The 14,910-nt window shown below is 39.5% G+C and overlaps 1 protein-coding gene across 2 annotated transcripts in view; it reads right to left on the bottom strand.

Annotated features, from left to right (window-relative positions):
• PLCB1 (phospholipase C beta 1) overlaps window positions 1–14,910 on the bottom strand; it is a 510,352-nt gene that overhangs the window by 32,138 nt on the left and 463,304 nt on the right. For both annotated transcript variants that reach the window (XM_069955509.1, XM_069955510.1), the window contains one exon: window positions 12,032–12,118. In XM_069955509.1, coding sequence (XP_069811610.1) covers window positions 12,032–12,118 — 87 coding nt within the window. The remainder of the gene's footprint in view (window positions 1–12,031; window positions 12,119–14,910) is intronic.

The following is a 14,910-nucleotide window of genomic DNA, read 5'->3' as shown; positions in this document are numbered from 1 at the left end:
TTAACTCTCCTACACCTTGCAGTGTCCATCTAGAACAGGGATGGGGAACCTTCGTCCCTCCAGCTGTTGAAAAACTACAGTTCCCATCATGCCTGGACAGCCAAGGCCGAAGGTTCCCCCTCCCTGATCTAAGATATACATTGGGGAAATTCTCCAACCCATATATGCTGTTTGATTCCTCTGATATATGCTGTACACAGGCTCTAACAATAAAACAACCACTTTTAAAGGGGTACTCCAGCTAAAATCTTCTTCTTTCAAATCAATTGATTTCAGTTATATAGATTTGTAATTTACATCTATTTAAAAATCTCAAGTATTTCCATACTTATCAGCTGCTGTATGTCCTGCAGGAAGTGGTGTTTTCTTTTCAGTCTGACACAGTGCTCTCTGCTACCACCTCAGTCCTAGACAGAAACTGACCAGAGCAGGAGAGGTTTTCTATGGGAATTTGCTGCTGTCTCTGGACAGTTCCTGTCTTGGACAGAGGTGGCAGCAGGGAGCACTGTGTCAGACTGAAAATACCACTTCCAGCAGGACATACAGCAGCTGATGGGAGAGTGTTTTTTTTTTAAATAGAAGTTAATTACAAATCTATATAACTTTCTGAAATCAGCTGATTTGAAAGAAAAAAAGGGTTTCGATGGACAACCCCTTTTTATAGTATTATTATTATTATTATTATTATTATTATTATTATTATTTATCTCTGTATGGGAGTCCAGTCTGATGCATTATTCTATACAATGAAAAAATATGGTGTGCTGATATGCACCACTTACTAAGGACACTCTTTTGGCATCTGTCTAAATGAGGCCAAAGGATCCACTGCGAACAAGCTCACAGCAAACAGCTCTAAAAGCTTGTACTTGAGATGAACTTCAGTCATTAAGTCTGTACCCACAATCTTCCCCCCACAAACTGCTTGTACCTTCTTATAGCTGCTTTTAATCCAAGATCTGTCGTGGAGTCCATTCGGCAGGTGATGCAGTTATTGTCCTAAAAAACAATGTTTAAACCTGCAGCCCTGTGTCAAATTGGCGTGGCTTAGAGTGTCTGTGCATTAGGCTGGCACAGCCTCTCCATCCCTCCTCCCCGCCCTTCTCATCATTAAAAATGCCCCAGGCAGGTATTCTCCTATTCATCAGCTGTGTGAACACTGCACATGTGTTGGATCGTTAAGGCACCTGTGCAGTTTTCAGACAAGTGATGAATAGAAAAAGACCTGCCCAGGGGTATTCCTGATGGTGAAGAGGGCGGGGAGGAGGGACGGAGAGGCAATGCAAGCCTGGGTGCAGATACTCTAGGCCATGCCAATTTTGCACAGGGCTGTAAGTTTAAAAGTATTTTTTAGGACAATAACTGCATCACCTGCCGAACGGAGCCCAGGACAGATTTGGGATTAAAAGCAGCTATCCGAAGGTACACATGGTTAGGAGGGGGCAGATTGTGGGTACAGAGTCACTTTAAAGAGAATTTTTTTTCTTTTTTTCCCCCTCCTCTCAGAAACAGCAGGGCTATTATCCATCGGCTTTATAGTATTGCAGCTCAGTTGACTTGTATAAGGATGAGCTGCAATACTAGGCACAGCCCATGTGTCTATTTAATAAATCTCCACTCCAAAGTGAAAGAAAAAATTCAAAGGATTCATTTTGAAATAGATCAGAGGTGAAGTACATGAGAATGGTGTGAGCCTTTAGCATTATATGGAAAAGTCTAATTAGAGGATTTACTTATCTCCTCCTCCCTCCTAAACACCTTGACTCTTCTTTGCATCAGGCACAATTTCATTTGGTCTCGTACTGCTTGTTTGTTCCCATTGCCATGGCCACTGCATTTGAAGCATTTTTTCACTTTGCTTAGTGTATTATCCAAGGTCTAAAATATTTCTGCTTTTATGCTACATGTTCTGCTAAAACTTATGTCAGGCCAGAAAACATAAAAAAACCCCTATACATATATTTACCTTCCTTGCTCCCATCAATTTTACCTAGTCCCTTTGCACACGGCTTCTTGTGTCTGCGGTCAGTGTGTGCACTACCTGCTCAGCCAATCAGTGGCAGCAGCAGTGTCCCACCACAGGTGCTGAGTGAGCACCGCATGCACTAACCCCTAAGAGAAAAAGTGCTGCGCAACAGGATCAGCTCCAGAAGAACTTAACCCCTTAAGGTCAAAGTCAATTCTCATTTTTGCGCTTTTGCTTTTTCCATTTTATGTTTAAAAGTCCATAGCGCTTGCATTTTTCACCTAGAGACTTATAAGAGCGCTTATTTTTTGCGAAACCAATTGTACTTTGCAATGACAGGCATTATTTTTCCATAAAATATGCTGCGAAACCGGAAAAAAATCATGTGCGCTGTCAAATTGAAAAAAAGGAATTTGTTTTGATTTCGGGGAGTTTTGCATTTATGTCGTTCACCCTATGGTAAAATTGACTTGTTATCCATGTTCCTTAAGTCGTTATGATTACTATGATATATAACATGTATAACTTTTATATTATGTGATGGTTTTTAAAAAATTCAAACCATTGTTAACAAATATATGTTCCTTAAAATCGCTCCATTCCCAGGCTTATAACGCTTTTATCCTTTGGTCTATGGGGCTGTGTGAGGTGTCATTTTTTGCGCCATGATGGGTTCTTTCTATCGGTACCTTGATTGCGCATATACGACTTTTTGATCACTTTTTAATACATTTTTTCTGGATTTAATGCGACCAAAAATGCGCAATTTTGCACTTTGGAATTTTTTTGCGCTTACGCCGTTTACCGTACAAGATCAGGAATGTGATTAATTAATAGTACGGGCGATTACGTGCACGGCGATACCAAACATATTTATTTATATGTTTATTTATATTTGTAAAATGGGAAAAGGGGGGTGATTTGGACTTTTATTAGGGGAGGGAATTTTTTATTAATAAAAACACTTTTTTACTTTTTTTTTCACATGAACTAGAAGTCCCCCTGGGGGACTTGTATATACACAGCACTGATCTCTCATAGAGATCAATGCTGTGTATATACACAGCAAAGATCGATTAGATCGGTAATAGATTGCTATGGCCTGCTGCAGGCCACAGCAATCTACTGCCGAGCCGGGATCAGCGTCATTGCGACGTTGAGGCCTGGGCCTGCCAGAAGAACGGATCTGTCCCTCTAGACACCAGGGACATGAGGTCTGAAGCACTTCAATGCAGCTGGCAGGTTTGACAGCTGCACTGAAGTGCTTAATTAGCCGGCACGGTAACGGGATCCATGCCGGCTAATAGAGGCGCTCCCCGGCTGCAGATCACAGCCGGGAGCGGCGCCTTTCAGAGCGGGGTCCCGGCGGGACCCCGCTCTGAACACCCCCCGCGGCACCATGGCGTACCAGATACGTCATGGGTCGCTAAGGGGTTAAAGTGGACTAGTGACCTTTCTTTGCAGGTCCGTTTTTAACAGATACAAGGCTGATAAATAACAATTCTGGATCACCTATTTTTATAGCTCTGTGTTGTGCCATTCCTCTGTTTTTCTTACTAGAAATGTATGATTCAATGACCAATTGGGTGTGTTACCAATAGGGGTCATGTCCCTACACTGTCTGACATTATCCAATCAGAGCTGACAGTTTCAAACAAAGTAGGGGCACCCCCCCCCCCAAGTGGCGACACCCAGTTGGTTACTTAGTCATACACTGCTAGTAAGAATTAGGGCCGTATTACACAACCCGATATTCCAGATAAGCTAGATTGATGCTCGCTTACTGAGTCTATTACACAGCTTGATAATTGTGTAGCCAGGGCTCTATATATATATATATATATATATATATATATATATATATATATATATATATGGTTAATGAGGTCGATGCAGCCATTGGCTATGTTCACAAAACGTTAAAAAAAGAGAAAAGGTGTCCGCCTTTTCTATTTAAAAAGATGTCAGTTTTTGCCGCAATTTAACTGACTTCAATGCAATGCATTAGCTTCAATGGGATGACGAACGTCCAATGCACACAGTGTATGAAATGACAGACGTTGCCTGCATGGATGTCAAGATTATTTTTTAGTTCTTCACACACATTTTTTATTCTTTCACCGTTCTTCTACTGTTGTTCCGTTTTTACTATTGAATTCAATGGAGTTTTCAATTAAAGACACACCCAAAGGGCAATTATTCCACCTAATCTTAAATAATATACCAACAGTCATCACTGCACTGATGGGCGGCCAAACAGCGAAATGATTTAAATTTTAAACTCAAAATGATGGACGTTATTTCAAACGGAGAGGAAAAAATATTGTATAAACATAGCCATTGCCTAAGCGTAAAACAAGAAACTTTATACATACTTCCCCATGCTCCTTGGTGTTCTTTTAGCTTCTGCCCGCTCCCCGCTGCCACTGCTGGAACTGAAGTGACAGTCCGCTCAGCCAATCACTGTCCAATACAGGACAGTACTGCAGCCAGTGATTCACTGAAAGACCAAAGTAGAAGCTTCATCGGTGGCATTGGGGAGCGGGCAGAAATGAGAAGAACACCGGGAGCGAGGAGAGGTATGTGTAAAGTTTTTTTTATACAGTCATCAGCCGTCGGTGACACATCGCTATTACATGTAGAGATGTGCGCTCGGTGGATTTTTAGGCAGGACCAATAGACATGATCAGCCGATGGTCGTTTTTAAAGGCTGATCATTGTCTTTATTACATGGGGCCATAATCTGCGTAATCTGATTGATTCCGCAGATTATCGTTCTATATAATAGGGCCCTAACAGAGGAACAACACATCACAGAGATAGAAGGAAAAAATTATCCAAAATTGTTGATTCATTGGAAATACAGGTATTTACTAAAACTGACAGGCCACGAATGGTGACAGGTTCCCTTTAATTGATTTGAACAGTAGGTAATTCTTTAAGGACACAATCATTATAAAAGCCCAACGCATCCCATCTCAAGCTGAAAACTATGAGGATAACAAGAAAGTTTCAATACCAACATGGCCGTTCCCTGCATTGTATATAGTATTGTATATAGCATACAGGATATGGATGCGACTAATGCTAATATTTCTAATCTTTGCGACAAACTAACAGATCAATATATTTAATTAAACGTAATTTCCAGCCTCGTAAAATCCTATAACACAATGAGATCGTAATTCTAGAAATGTATTATTTTAGCAAATTAACTTAAGGCCGGTGTCTGATGTCCTCGTTCTCGTCCTAGTGATCAGAATCAAATTAAATTGCAGAGTTAAATTACATGTGTATCGATTGCTTTCTTAGTTTAGGCAGAATCAGAGAAAGAGGAATGTGCCAAAGAGGTGGATTGTGACTGGACAAGGCTGGGCAAGACTAACGGCATCCATTGAAGGGATATGGGATATTTATGACGAGTATTTTAGGGTCATTTTAGGATCGGGCTAGTTAGTAAAATACAAGAAAACATCTGTAGGTAGACCAACACCAACAGTATTTCGAGAATGGTAATCCCTACTCCCCTTTTTAGGAATCCCACCTGCCTCAGTCTGTCAATGGGATGCCTCGCGCGTCTTTACTCTCTGGAAACGTAGGCACGTGAGGCATCCTGATTCCGCGGCAATTCCACTTGTTTTACTTTGTATGAACATACCCTAATACAGAATATTACATGTACATTTGTAGGATAAAGCAAGAGTCTGAATACAAAAGAATAATGTCATTGGATAATTATAGTAAAATGTATATCAATGTACAAGTGCAGGATAAGGTAAGGGTATGAATATAAGAAAATAAAATCACAGTGTAGTATAAAGTATATGAATGAGGTCTTGCCATTCTGATAATTCTCCATAAGAACTGTCCTAATAGGTACTATGTTACCTTCTATAACTACAAAGAACCATAGGTCAATATCAACACTTTACTCCATAGGAGCACACAGTGCACCCCCTTTTACCTGCACTGTAATCACAGTCATCATGAATGATGTATATGATGATTATAATTTTTAGAAATTGACAGTTTCATGTTGCTATATAATTGTATATAGTCCTGAGGAGCACATACAGTTTAGCATGGTAGGGTGATTGACAAAGCGAGAAAAGATTTGGCTCTTTGTTCAGCCAATCACTGTTGCGGCCACAAGAGCCCTTAAAGGGGTAGTCCACCAAAAAATGTTTTCTTTCAAATCAACTGGTGTCATAAAGTGCCAGAGATTTGTAATTCTCTTCTATTAAAAAATCTTAAGTCTTCCAGTACTTATCAGCTGCTGTGTGTTCAGCAGGAAGTGGTGTTTTCTTTCCTGTCTGACCCAGTGCTCTCTGTTGCCTCCTCTGTCCATGTCAGGAACTGTCCAAAGCAGGAGCAAATCCCCATAGAAAACCTCTCCTGCTCTCCAGACTGGAAATAATACAACTTCCTGTTGGGCATACAGCAGCTGATAAGTACTGGAAGGCTTGAGATTTTTTAATAGAAGTAAATTACAAATCTCTGGCACTTCATGGCAGCAGTTGATTTGAAAGAAAAATTTTTTTGTGGACTACCCCTTTAAAGATGCAGAGCATGATTGACTTCACACATGCACTGGCAGAGCAGGAAAAGAGGCGGTACCAGAAAACGACAGTGCTGCAGCAGGTAAGTATAGCTTTTTGGTAAGTAGGGCTTTTCCCCCCTCAGTTATAGAGGGGGATGCCTATGGGTATGGCCTAACTCCTGGGAAAGATGTCATCTACAGAGGTTGGGGTATGGAATATGCTGTTTAACTGACAGGGGGTGCCTAATTTTGGGGTACAGTCTGCTGGGGCATGGGGGGGGGGTAGCCATCAAGAGGATTACCAGGGAGATGATTACTGAGGTAGAGGAGGTAGTTGCGAGGAGGGATGCCTGCATGGGGAATACATATTGGGTAGATTACCTACATGAGAGCTGGTGCTGGAGGGGGATGCCTACATGGAGGACACTACCTTCTGAGGGGGAGGGCTGCACAGAAATATTATATATTTTTTATATATATATATATATATATATATATATATATATATATATATATATATATTTATATATATAATATATTATATTAAATATTATATAGATATACAGAGGGGAGTCTAACTTTAATATGGGGGCACAGAGGGCCAATAACAGCATCATGCCTGCCCTTAGGTTGTGTGTGGCATTACAATTTGGCTTCATTCACTTTTCGTGGAAGCGAGCTGCAGTACCACACCCAAACTGAGTAGAATGATGGTGCTGTTTCTCGAAAAAGGCAGCTATGTTTTTTTTAATCCTTACTATCCTTAACTATCACATGGCTATTTATGTGAAATGGAGAAAATCTTTTATACTGTTCTCAATCCCTATTCACTATGAGTAATGCTGCAGAATATACCCTTTATAATTGGAGCCATTTCCCCTACTCTACCGTTAACACTGCTTTTAGAATGTGAATATGACTCTACAATAGTTTATCCTACAACAAATCCTGTAAATAAGCATTAAGAAGGATTTCTTCCATCTAAAGCTCAGTGTTAGACTATCTACACTGCCGTGCTGTCTCTTACCGGATAACAACAGCGGAACAGGAGCAATGGAACAAGGAACCCTGGAAATGTCATTTACAGCCTCCATTTGCCATCACTCCAAACACAATCTGTAACTCGATGGGAACAAAATGCTAGACAAACACCGAAATGACCTAGATTTACTAGAAGCAAAGAATCCCGTGAAATGAACGCTTTCCCATCATTTCCACAACAAAGCCCCATTCAAGTCATTTCATTTTCTGTAACATAAAATAACATTTTTGAAATGTTTGTTTCTAACAATTGTGACCCGGAATAAGTAAAGCACATTGTAAGAATTCCTTCGTGTTTAGTGTTTGTCTTTGTCACTTTGGTCCGTCTCTCCCGGATATAAGTGTGGATGTTATACTCCCGTAATTGATATCCAGGAGGGGTCCGGAGAAAATGTTCAGAGATGTGGCCAAGAACCCACATGATGCCCATATTTATAGGTTAGACATGAATAATGCACTGAGGTGCCCGCAGGCACGTACAGTATGTCAGGAGTGTATTTTCGGATGGAGAGAGATAAAAGCGTTGGGGCACTTTAAAGAGACAACTCTATCATACCAGCATGCGGCATTAGACCACGTTCACTCAACGTATGTTTTGTGTAAATCACGTCCATTGTTGCAATTCACAACAACGACTGGGATTTACACAAAACATACATTGTATTGTGAATGAATGAAATCACGTCCGGAGCATATACATACAGAACGGCCGGTGTTATACGTAATGTGAACCTGGCCTTATATGTCAAGTAGGAAAATGCTGTCCACGTATTATTTGGGCTTTACATTTGGTGTTCATGCTTGAACAGTGCTTACGGGGTGCAAGCAATTGTCTGCTATTGACTTCCATTGTAAAAAATTAATTTTGTAATTGCAGGTATACAGAAGGTGCGGACATTGATCACCTGTTCCAGAATTTGGTAACAAGTAAATACAGAAGTCAGGAAAATAACCTTACAGCGACTACATTTTACTATAAATGCCCTGAGGTTCAGTACTGACTCGCACTCACAATGCAACTAGGAGGAAAATCAAAGATGACCTGAATAATCCTTACATTATGTAATCTGTAAGGCGCATCGTTATACATTGACTTTTATTGGACTCTCCTTTCCGTTCTGCAATATCCTTAGCTAACGTTCCTGAACGAGTCGCTCAGCTGTTGAAGATGGTCCAGTGCCAAAGCCGCAGCTCATGTCCTGCAAGGTTTTCTGAAAGGAATCTATAACCTAATGACATTATAAATAGTGAATTTGATTACGGGCTATAAAGTAGGAAATTGGCTTGAAAGAGCTTTCAGATAGGAAGTAAAGTCTGGAGGTATCGTGGAGTTTCTGTGCATAGAAACATCTATCAATTGGGGTTAGGTTAGGTTCACACTGCGTTTTTCCTGTCCGTATAAAGGGTCAGTTTGTAATTATTTATTTTAATGTACTGAAAAACGTGGACAACCAAGTTTTTGCGTATGCTAAAAATGTCTCAATTTCAATCATTTATATTTTTTTTATAATGTAAATTAATGGAAAACAGATCCTAATGGTTCAAGCTCCATATATCCATATATACATATACATATCCGGCCTTTAGAATCTGTGGCAGAAAGTAGCTGTCTAAAAGATACCACTGTCAACCATATTTAATGGGGCCTATCACTTGATCCTCCACAAAGTCTTGTCTTGCCTTGTCTTTCACCTCATTTTTTGTTTAAAGTTAAAAAAAAAACAACAACAACAACAACAATGTATCTTAACAGATAAAAATAAAAAATAAAAATACTATATTGAAACAGAAAAAGCTATGCATGCATCAGCCATTGCTGCCTATGGTGGTGGTGCCTATAAGGGGCAATAACCATCATAGAGGGGGACTAAACTTTATTTCCCTAGAGGTCCCTCTGTGTGTGCGGAAGAGGAATGTTGGACAGAAAAGGGTTGGCATTGGGCTGGGATACAGAAGAGAAGCAGTGGGCACTTGTAGTGATCAGGCCCTCCCAATGGGTTCTAGAGGTTTATTAGCATATAAAAACATGCATTTACTCTTATCCTCAGTTTATTAAAAGTGTAATTGTTAAAAGTGGTTTCCACCTTTTACCCAGTAGACAAAACTCTGATAGACTTCTATTAGGCAAGTATGCAAAAGTCACAATGGATTGTTCCAACTGTGATGGCTTAAAGGGATACTTCAGTGAAAATCATTTTCCTTCAAATCAACTGGTTTCAGAACTGGACAGTTCCTGACATGGACAGAGGTGGCAGCAGAGAGCACTGTGTCAGACTGGAAAGAATACACCACTTCCTGCAGGACATTCAGCAGCTGATAAGTACTGGAAGACTTGAGAATTTTAAAAAGAAGTACATTTCAAATCTATATAACTTTCTTAAACCAGTTGATTTGAAAGAAAAAGATTTTTGCCGGAGTACCCCTTTAAACAGATCTATTGTAGAAGTTATATATAGACAAGCGATTTATAGATGAGCAGTTCATATAGCGCAGATACTAAATGCTCCCTGTCCTCTGCTTACTGTCATTTCAGATTGGATTCGCAGAGGAGAGTCTCTTAATCTAAGTTTTGGCTCCGTGAAGAGTTCATTACTTTCATCCACAGTACAGTAGCCGTGACCATAGATCACATCAGCAGATACAATATAGTCTGTGACTTACACATTATATATCAGGGAAGTGAAATGAATTTAGTGAGGGAAAATGAAGACTGTGCTTTCTCTAAGATCTGTTGGTAAAATGGTAAAACAGTTCATCGAAGGGAAGGAAATCATCAATTATTGTAATCTAATCCCCGATAACATCATTTCTTTGTTATAAAGGTGGATACTGAACTGTTGGAAGAAGGGTAAAGGTATAGGTTGTAGAGTACAAATGAACTGTATACACTGTGCCAGTTCTGACCTTCTTCAAATAAGGCAATATTCAATGCCGTAGTGCACAGGCAAGTTTCTGCCTACATAGTAAGCTGTGGCATAGCTACCATAGAGGCAGTGAAGGCAGTTGCTATGGGGCCCGTGGGGATGAGGGGGCCTGGGGACGGACAGGGAAGATAAGAGCCTGCTGTGTCCTTCTGCTTAACCCCTTATGTACTGCAGTGTGTAAGTGCACCAATGTTCTCTTACATGCTGCAACACAAAAAAAGGGTGAATAAGCTAAAGACAATTAGCTCTCTGCTTCACTGCTCTGATAACCTCTGACCTATGTTCTCTGAGCTCCTGCAGAGGTCAGAGGTTATCAGTGCAGGAGTAGTGAAGCAGAGAGCTAATTGTCTTCTCCCTATTAACCCGTTTTTGTGTTGCAGCATGTAAGAGAACACTGGGTAACTTACACACTGTAGTACACAAGGAGTTAAGCTGAGGGTAGTCTGCTCCTACACCTATGTACATAACCATTAGGCTCCTAATAGGCAGTTATAGTTAAAAGCAGTGGATGGACAGAACAAGCAGACATTGGCTTTCTGATCTGCCAGTCACTGTTGTGGCTGCACGCAGGATTCTGCCTCTGGGCAAAAGAGATTTATTTTTTTGGCCACATCACCAGGTTATATATATATATATATATATATATATATATATATATATATATATATTATATATATTAGTGTGTAGGGGAGGGGGGCCCCATACAGTTTTTTGCTATGGGGCCCCATGAATCCTAGCTACGCCCCTTATAGTAAGTACTGAATAAAAGCTTAACGCTATACCATACAGGTAAATTTCAACCTAAATAGAAAATACTGTATAAAAACTCAGTGCTATAACATACAGGCAAATTTCTAGCCCAATAGAAAGTACTGTACAAAAACTCAATGCTATACCATACAGGCAAATTTCTAATTACATAGGAAGTACTGTATAAAAACTCAATGCCATGCCATGTAGGCAAGGTTCTGCTTACATAGTAAGTACTGAATAAAAGCTTAACGCTATACTACAGGAAAATTTCTACCTAAATAGAAAGTACTGTATAAAAACTCAATGCTATACCATATAGGCATGTTTTAACCTACTCAGTAAGTACTGTATTAAAACTCAATGCTAACCATGTAGGCAAGGTTCTGCTTACATAGTAAGTACTGCATAAAAAATCAACACAACAATGTAACAAAAACATGTAAAAAAAGAGTCAACATGGCATGTAATAAACTACAGCAATCTAGAAATATATGGAAACTATGGGCTTGTAAAGTGACTGGTAAGGTGATGATTTGAGATGAGCACAACTTGAACATATGTGTATGTATATATATATATATATATTTATTTATTTATCCCTGTACTTTGTATTACAATGTATTTTGATAACTTATGGGAAAATTGTAGAGGGGGAATGTTTGTGTTTTTGTATGGAAATTTTCTAATACTTTAAATATAAAAGGAGGCGTTTCACCTATCTGTATGGAATGGTATACATTTTTACAAAAATTAGAATATTTGTTCTTTTTTTTTATTATAAAAATAAATATTCACACAAAACTTTACCTTAGGCTTTTCGTCCAATATTTGCTGTCGTATCTCTTTGTGTTTTTCTACAAGTTTTTCCTGTCTTTTGGTCTGCGCATCTTCTAACTACAAAATGTAAAGAGAGTTTAGACGAATAAAGATGAAAAAAATGTCAAACACACGGTAACAATTTTGATTGAAAAATTAAAAATAAACGTACAACAGATTCTTATTTGACTTTAAAACTGTATTTCCCATGAAGGGGGCCCTAAAGTTGACCATTCTAGAACAATCTAAACCAATAGTAATCAGCTGCGGGTCTAGCGAGTCTTCCAGTACTTATCAGCTGCTGTATGCCCTGCAGGAAGTGGTGTATTCTTTTCAGTCTAACACAGTGCTCTCTGCTGCCCCTCTGTCCATGACAGGAACTGTCAAGAGCAGGAGAAGTTTTCTATTGGGATTTGCTACTGCTCTGTTCAGTTCCTGTTTTGTACAGTGGTAGTAGCAGAGAGCACTGTGTTAGACTGGAAAGAATACACCACTTCTTGCATGACATACAGCAGCTGATAAGACCTGGAAGACTTGAGATTATTTTAATAGAAGAAATTTACAAATCTAACTTTAACTCTATAACTTTATGACACAAGTTGATTTGAAAGAAAAACTGTTTTTTTTCAACCTTTTAAGAGCTAGTTTATGAAACACATACAGTAGAGAGTATACGATGATGGATAGACAGAAAAACATACACAGCTCATAGGGAATGACGCAACAAGAGGCTAATACTAAATTAAAAAATATCGCTATGGGTTGAAGTGAAATTTGCAAGAATGTAAAGAATAATTCCTATCAAGGACAGTATATTATGTCGGTCTGGTCTTGGTGCAGTTTAACCAAGCCTGGCTATGTCTATATGCTCCTCAGTCAGACATTTCCTATTAAAATGTCCATAGTTACTGATGCCTTCTGTATTTAATTTATTTCCTCCATTTTACTAGTTTAAGGACATGGAATAGCGCAGCTGAATAATGGTAGTGTCAGTGTAATCTAGTTCTTCCGCTGGCTGAACAGAAGATTCCACCAGAAAATCAATGGATTTGATTAATATAATAGAATCTTTGTTGCCATCAATCTTATATAACACAACCTGTTCCAGCCGTCTGTGTAGACCATGCCCCACAGCGAGCAGTAAAAGTTTCCATTCTAACCGCCTCTGCGTAACAGACAGGTGTTCAATCTGCCCGATCTAAGAAAATAACCATTTCCTAGGAATACACAAATTCTGCTGGAAAATAGATTTCACATGCAGATGTTCTCTGCTTTAGGAGACGCTGGGGCGGCAACAGTAGATTTTTTTATTTTTTCTCATTCTAGCCTGCAGTGATTGTTTAAAACTATTAGAAAAGGTCTTTTATGTTTTTAACCAAGATTATTCTATAGCCTCAAGCTGGATATACGCAAGAAATAGTGGTCTGCCAAAGCAGCTAATCTTGGCCAATTTTAGCCGACCATCATCATCATCATGGTAAATTATACTTGTTACTAGATATATACTGCCTTAAATGAGGTCATAAACTAGAGACAGAAATGCTGAACAGATCGGTGTATTACTTAAACCATTAAGTAGAGTTGTTCTCCTAATATGCAGGAGAATAGGATTCTTGCCACACCCCTCTCTCCACCGGCTGATTGATAGTTGACTGTAGATAACTTCTAATCAGCAGCTAGTGGGCGGAGTTTTCTGTTCTTATGAAAAATGAGGACTACTGGGCTCGCGCACCTACTGGAGAGGATTACTTACTGTCCATGCCTGTGTCTGTGTTTTTATTTTTACAAAAAGAAACCACACATTTTTGGGGTTCTGAGTAGTACTTTTACTCCCTAGGCCCTAGCACTGCTATACCTTACTGTTCTGTATGCCATGTCCCTTGTATAGTTAGTGGTATACACTCTCCATACAGTGAGGCATATGAGGTGCTAGGGCCCAGGAAACAATAGGCTCCATCTCTTTGACCCTATTCACATAAAAAATAAAGGTGTTTTGTTATGAAAATAAAAACACAGACACAGGCAGCAAAGGACGGATTTGCTTTAACTTTAAAACAATAGTTGGTGTCAGCAGCACCAATAGTCCCTGGTAAGTAGAAGTTGTGAGATGCACGCTGGAGAGCCCAGAATGCCCGGGGAGTAACTTGTAGAAAGGAGGCCTTACAGCATCCAGTGATGAGTTTCAATATTTATCGAAAACCAAGCTTACAAAAAAAATATGGCGTTTCGACCCCTGCAAAGGCCCAAGCAGGGGACGAAACGTCGTATTTTTTGTAATTTTTTTTTATAAATATTAAAACTCATCACTGGATGCTGTTGGACCTCCTTTCTACAAGATTTGCTTTACAATGGATTTTTTTGGTTGTGCTTGTGTGATGGCTAGAACACCTCCTTGCTCCCCTTCCTAACTGCTCCTATTCTGATTGGGAGAGCTAATTGTCAACCAAGTAGGCAGAGATGGTGATAGAAGACACAAGGAGGTATTCCAGCTTGCTAAACTTCAGGAGCTTGGGAACGCCTCTCTGACAGATAGATGTATGAAAGTTACCATGTGTCCCCTCAACCTAACAGCTATCTAACAGTGTCAACAGTTTGGAACTTGCATTGCAGCTGACAAATCCCACTTGAGGCTAGGTTCCCATACAGTATTTTGCAACCAAAACCAGGAGTCGATTGAAAACACAGAAAGGCTATGTTCACTCACTGTTGAAATTTAGTGGATGGTCGCCATTTAAGACGGGTGTTTCAAAATAAAGTCAGTAACGGCCATCCACATAGACTTTCTGTGTTTTCAATCCACTCCTTTTTTACTGGACGGCCATGATTTAATGGCAAATAAGGGCCATTATTTAAAAATAATGGCCGTTATT

Source organism: Dendropsophus ebraccatus, chromosome 15, assembly GCF_027789765.1.
Source record: "Dendropsophus ebraccatus isolate aDenEbr1 chromosome 15, aDenEbr1.pat, whole genome shotgun sequence".
Classification (NCBI taxonomy): domain Eukaryota; kingdom Metazoa; phylum Chordata; class Amphibia; order Anura; family Hylidae; genus Dendropsophus; species Dendropsophus ebraccatus.
Note: the sequence above shows the minus strand (reverse complement) of the source record. Positions and strands in the feature narration are given on the sequence as shown.